This window comes from Alexandromys fortis, unplaced genomic scaffold (assembly GCF_014885135.2).
Source record: "Alexandromys fortis isolate MF-2015 unplaced genomic scaffold, M_Fortis_MF-2015_v1.1 scaffold_0, whole genome shotgun sequence".
Lineage (NCBI taxonomy): Eukaryota > Metazoa > Chordata > Mammalia > Rodentia > Cricetidae > Alexandromys > Alexandromys fortis.
In genome coordinates this window covers 48,391,439-48,397,735 of record NW_026067949.1, presented here as the reverse complement: position 1 = coordinate 48,397,735, position 6,297 = coordinate 48,391,439, and the positions used below count along the sequence as shown (strand labels likewise).

General features: G+C 37.3%; 1 protein-coding gene across 6 annotated transcripts in view; it reads left to right on the top strand.

The window, feature by feature from the left end:
* Positions 1–6,297, top strand: part of Hnrnpd (heterogeneous nuclear ribonucleoprotein D) — a 19,761-nt gene that overhangs the window by 10,433 nt on the left and 3,031 nt on the right. For all 6 annotated transcript variants that reach the window (XR_007593166.1, XR_007593165.1, XM_050149773.1 and 3 more), the window contains 4 exons: positions 3,446–3,614; positions 4,345–4,506; positions 5,568–5,699; positions 6,284–6,297. The exon at positions 6,284–6,297 is cut by the window's right edge and continues 86 nt beyond it. Coding sequence is in view for 4 of the 6 variants with exons in the window: in XM_050149773.1 (XP_050005730.1) it covers positions 3,446–3,614; positions 4,345–4,506; positions 5,568–5,699; positions 6,284–6,297 (477 nt within the window). In the remaining 2 variants the exon portion in view is untranslated. The remainder of the gene's footprint in view (positions 1–3,445; positions 3,615–4,344; positions 4,507–5,567; positions 5,700–6,283) is intronic.

Below are 6,297 nucleotides of genomic sequence, written 5' to 3'. Positions count from 1 at the left end.
GATGGTGGCGCACACCTTTCTTTAATCCCAGCACTTGGGAGGCAGAGGCAGGCGGATCTCTGTGAGTTCGAGACCAGCCTGGTCTACAGAGCTAGTTCCAGGACAGGCTCCAAAGCCACAGAGAAACCCTGTCTCGAAAAACCAAGAAAGAAAAAAAAAGTTTAGCAGACATTCTCCCACTAGGCTGCATACTATATAGTTAAAGCTTGTGCCTACAGACTAAAAATAGGGCGGACTTCATACTCCCATTTAGTAAAGATAGCATACAATGTTTGTTGCAATGTATTGGCTTTTCTGGTTATTGTACTACCAAAATACTAATTTTAAGCTTTAGTTCAGAAGATGTTAAATTTCACAGAAGATTTGGAAACATGTTACCTGGCCTCTTTACTTGCTTGGAAGGGAGATTAATAGTCATTATAGAAAAAGTAATTGCTTGCTGGCAAAACCTAAAAAACCTGTGTTCTAAAAGCTAAGCAAGTGAGATGCACCTGATGTATTAGTAGCTTGCTTCAGAGAAAATGAACATAACTACGGTAGTTTAAGAGAGATGGCCGGTCCGTAGGCTGTTAAATCACGACTGCTGTGTTGAAGACTATCATTCCTTGGAGCCAATTGTGGGAGCTCCACTAGATTTGGAGGCTGGAGAATTGGCATCAATTTGAAGTTAGCTTGAGTTGTAGTGTAAGACCTCGTCACAAATAGTCTTAAAACATTTCATTTAAAATAGTTGGAGATAGAAAACAGTTGCAGGACTAGGGAGGACAAACAGTACTTGGAGAAAAAGGTAATACTATGTAATGTATAAAAAGTTAAAAGATGACCAGAATATTTAATATTCTGGATAAAGTAGGTTTGTTTATAGAATGTGTTTTCAGTGAACAGTTTTAGCTCTATATTAAGAGTGTGAAGGTTTTTGTTTATTATTAAGAGTGCACTTCCATTAGGCCATTGGGTCAGTTGGTGACTTGATATGCATATCTAATATTTAGAAAATTAACTTCCTATCTAAACAGCAGTTATGTGGTTTGAAAATAGTAGGCACCTCATTCTGTGTGTGATTTCTTTTTGAAGATTTGTTTATTTAGCATGTGCTGTGTTTTGCCTGTTTATATTCTACATGAGGGTGTCGAATCTCCTGGAACTGGAACTAGAGATATCTCTGAGCTTGTCAAGTGTGTGCTGGGAATTGAACCTGGGTCCTCTGGAAGATCTCTTAACTGCTGAGCCATCTCTGCAGTCCTCTGTGTTATTTTTATTCGGAAGTATATATAACAATTTTAAATTGAGGACTTTCCCCCATACATTGCTTTCATGAAATAAAAACAAATTCTGTCCTGGTAGTTGGGAAATGGACTACACAGACTTTTCTTGGTTTTCAGGTTTACCCTATACACAGTCTTTTTTTTTTTTTTTTTTTGGTTTTTCGAGACAGGGTTTCTCTGTGGCTTTGGAGCCTGTCCTGGCACTAGCTCTGTAGACCAGGCTAGTCTTGAACTCACAGAGATCCGCCTGCCTCTGCCTCCCGAGTGCTGGGATTAAAGGCGTGTGCCACCATCGCCCAGCTTACACTGTCTTTTATTAGGATGTCAGTTTAGTTAGACCAAAATAATTCTAAATTCTTCAGTTATTTATGTGGAAATTCTGTAATAACAGAAATGGTTACTAGGTAGTTAAATTTAGCTGAATTTGTTTCTGTTGTAGAACTTAACGGTATCTAAGCAAGAGACCATTGCTTTGTAGTTAATATCCTTGTCTTTAAAAACTAGCATCTGGTTTGAGACCAGCCTGGTCTACAATAGCTAGTTCCAGGACAGGCTCCAAAACCACAGAGAAACCCTGTCTCGAAAAACAAAAACTAGCATCTGCCTCACTTTGAAAGGTGCATGTTGGTAATGAATTTTCACTTATGAAAGTTGTATTCTGGTCCTGTAGGTAAAAAATACTGTGTGTATAGCAGTGGTTATTAAATAAGGGTTATATATTAGGAGTTGAAAGAAACATGTATTGAGAAGTTTTAAATTTTCCATGGAATTGACAATAAACAGACTTTAAAAGTACATAATGGACTTTGGTTATATTCATTTGATTATAACATTACTAAATGATTATAAGTCTTACTTTAGGACTAAAAGAGTCTTGAAAATTGGGGCCCGCTCTGTAATATGTTCAGGTTGAAAATCTAACTTTAAATGGAAAGAGTTGAATGTCACCTGAAGTAAGTTTATTTGTACTAAGTTAGCTTTGGTATTAGCATTAATTCAAACAAACTTGTGGTAAGAATAAAAACATTTCAGTTAACTGGATGCCTTAGAGGTGAAGATAAAGAGATTGATGAGCATCTTACTGCCCAGTGGGCTGTAGTGGCAGCCTGTTAAAGGTCAAAGTGGGAATATGTTTACTGTTTGCAGAGCTGAGAGCTGGTGCCTTATCTTCCCCATCTCTTTTCATGACAAACCCCCCCCCCCCCCCCCCCCCCCCCCCCCCCCCCCGCGCGCCCCAAGTTATGAAGGTGAGAACATCTTGAGCAAGCATGGTTTTATCTCTGAAGTGAAAATTTTAGCCTTATAGGGCTAATTTTGACAACTTATATTTTTAGTTTGACTCTTAAAGGGTAAAAGTAAAAGGTACAGATGTGCTTTTATAATTACTGCTGTTAACTTATTGGTAAAACAAGCAGATGTAGAAAGGATCACAACTGCTGCCAGAACTGCTTTTTGGCATTTTACTGTATGTTGAGACTTAATTTGTTCTCTATATGGCCTTTTCTTGGGTGTTTTCCATTTACCATTTTATAGGCCTAAGCATTTCATAACTTGTTAGCTGAGGTTCTACTGTAAGTAAATAAATCATCTAAGTTAGTGAGATGTGATTCAGTGAGTAATTCTTTCTCCATGCAGTTTACGTGATTACTTTGTTTCTTTTTAAGGACTCTCAGAAGTGAAAAAGGCTAGTTCAGGTTGGAGGACTTAGCATTTTTCCATTTTATGTTCTAAGAGTTCTGTAGATGGGAGAACTATTAAAAAGTAGAAAAGGAGTCTCAGCATAGACAGTGTGCTGGGGGCTGCCACACTGGAGACTGCAGCATAGCCCTTGACATGGTTAATGAAGATTTGTTAAGATCTAGAAGCCAAGATTTTACCCTTAAAAAACTAATTAATACTTTTATTTGGCATGCATGCATATATATTTTTTTTTATATATATGCATATGTATGTAAATACCAGCAATTAGCTTCTTGCTTAGTATTGTGGTTGATCAGAAGGGGCAATGTTAAGTGGAACTTTAAACAGTAGTGTTTTTTGATATGTGTTTTTGTGTAGGAAGAATAATATTTTATTGTACTGAATAAATGTAGTTTGAAAAGGGTGGGTTATTGATGTGAGTAAATACAAGGCAAGGTTTAATTTTCTTAGCATTTTAATACTGCTTTTTGTCTTTACAGGAAAATGTTTATAGGAGGCCTTAGCTGGGACACTACAAAGAAAGATCTGAAGGACTACTTTTCCAAATTTGGTGAAGTTGTAGACTGCACTCTGAAGTTAGATCCTATCACAGGGCGATCAAGGGGTTTTGGCTTTGTCCTATTTAAAGAGTCGGAGAGTGTAGATAAGGTAGTGTGTTATATGTTCTGATTAATGAAACATGGAGAATTTGATAGAGTAAACTTGTATGTTACTTGTGGGTTCTTTTCATGAGAAAGATGAGACACGTTTCTTACATTCTTGTTTGAAACAAGGTTACATGTGTCTTGGACTGGACCCAGGCTGTATTACTTGAATTTCCTGTCCTCTGCTGTCCACGTGCTGGGACAGCGGAGGTTCATTAACACACCCTGTGTTTGAAGGGAGAGGCGGATTTGGGAATTATTTGCTGAATACTTTCCATGTGCCAGCCTTTCTAAATTAAAAGTAATTTTAAAAAGGACTGAGGCGTAATAAGCACATGGTCTATGTTCAGTCCCAGCAGACATTTTCAAGAAGGTAGTGGGGAATTTTAAAAGTCTAATTAAAAAGATAAAGTATGACAAGTTGGCAGAAAGTGCCTGTTTTACATTTTTGTTAGACAAGCAATTTGTCTCACTCAAGTCTCTGAATAGAGTAGTTCCCTCACACCGGCAGATACCTATACAACAATCAACTTTTTAATTTAAGTCATTAGCAACCATTGTTTATCAGTTAAAGGTGATGGTTACCTAGTAATCAATTCAACTGGTGTGGTACTTTCCCTCCATCATTCTTAGTGACTTTTATACTTGGGCACTAGTCTGTATTAGCTGAAGTAGTTTATTTCTGTACAATAGTTAAGTTTTACATATTAAAGTGAAAAACTTAATTTTCTTAGGTCATGGATCAGAAAGAACATAAATTGAATGGGAAAGTCATTGATCCTAAAAGGGCCAAAGCCATGAAAACAAAAGAGCCCGTCAAAAAAATTTTTGTTGGTGGCCTTTCTCCAGATACACCAGAAGAGAAAATAAGAGAGTATTTTGGTGGTTTTGGTGAGGTATGTGTGTTTATGTCAAAAATTAATGTGTAATTGTACATTAAGTGGACTTGGCCACTGTGTTTTTCAGAATTGCGAAAATTTGTAATAAGGAAATTGAATGAGCAGATCTGAAGATTAGGGAACGTTTTTCTTTTGTTGAGCATGTGCATATGTAAAGTACTGGACACTTAGATGGTGGGTCTGTTAGGAAACCCAGGCAGTCCTTGAACTTTTTCTTTCTTATTCTCTTTGAACTCCTTAATTTAAGACACCTTCCTGCCTCTGTCCCACATAAACTACAGGAATGACCCATTGTGTCTGGGTTGTACAGCATGCTTAACTCAGAACATTTAGAAGGAAGAAAAGTACAGGCAGTATGAGGAGGAAGTCAAGATTAAGTTACCTGAAATATAAAAAGGATTTAAGAATAGTAAAGTAATAAGATCAGAGTAGTGTAGTAACTTACCAATTTAAATATGTATAAGTGCCAATTTAGTGAGACTGTAGACATACTGAAATAGTGAACTATCAGTTCCTTTCATGAATTAATAATCAAAGCTAAGCCAAGTTGTTTGTGGCCTTGGTCTCCAAGGACGACATGCTGACATCTCTTACTCAATTCAAATAAGAATACATGTTTTTGTTTTAGGGCTTAAAAATGGAATGCCTAATACTCCTAAGTATTACACATAAAAAGCCTGGGTATATAGGTTTTCTTATGCGATTATAGGAGCAAGCAAAAGTGGAGCTGCTGCTGCCTACCTGTGTAGCTGCAGCCACTGTGTCTCCAGTTTGTAGTCCTGTTACTACATCATATCTTTCTCAAATGCAGATTCCCTCTTGTTTTTTTTTTTTCAAGATGACTATTGTCTTATTTTGTTCTTGTGGGGCTCTGCATTTGTGATCTTTGAGTTAGTTAGAAAGACTGATAAATCACCAAAGATTAGAAAAATGGGGAGACAGCAGAATAGAGTGAAATGTGTTTTATTTGCCATCCTCCTCCTCCTATGTAAATTTGTTATTAGTGACAATAGAGCACAAACTAGAATACTAAGTCTTCTTTTTTTCCCTGCTATCAGGTGGAATCCATAGAGCTCCCCATGGACAACAAGACCAATAAGAGGCGTGGGTTCTGTTTTATTACCTTCAAGGAAGAGGAACCAGTGAAGAAGATAATGGAAAAGAAATACCACAATGTTGGTCTTAGTAAAGTAAGTTCAGTTATTGAGTGAGTGGCCCAGAAAACTTGTGGTGCAGTGTTGGGCTGTCGGATCCAAATTGCTTGCTTGTACTTACAGTCTACTAGCTGAAGTCACCAGTGAACTATCTGCTTTCGTTGGTGAGCAGCAGGGATTTGTTTGTTAAATGTATTTTATTTATTTGTTTGTTTGTTTGTTTATTTATTTATTTGTTGAGGCTGTTTCTCTGTACACACAGATCCCTGGCTCTGTAGATCAAGGTGGCCTTGAACTCAGATATCTGCCTGCCTTTGCCTCCCATCTGCTGGGGTTAAAGGCATGTGTCACCACCAGCATTAAAATGTATTTTATATAAACTTTTACCAAATAAATTTTTAGGACCCAACAGAACGAGTAGTAGATTTTTAGCAAGTACCTCTTTGATCATTCACATCAGAAGCGAGGGTGCCCCCTCCCGAGTTACAACGAGTAACTGGAAACTGGGGTGGAAGGTCGGACGAGGTTACGCAGCTTAATTTAAACAGTATCAGCTGTTCTGATGTTTCCAGTCATTTTCTTTAGTCAATATAATAATTTTATTTTTTCTCTTTTTTTAGTGTGAAATAAAAGT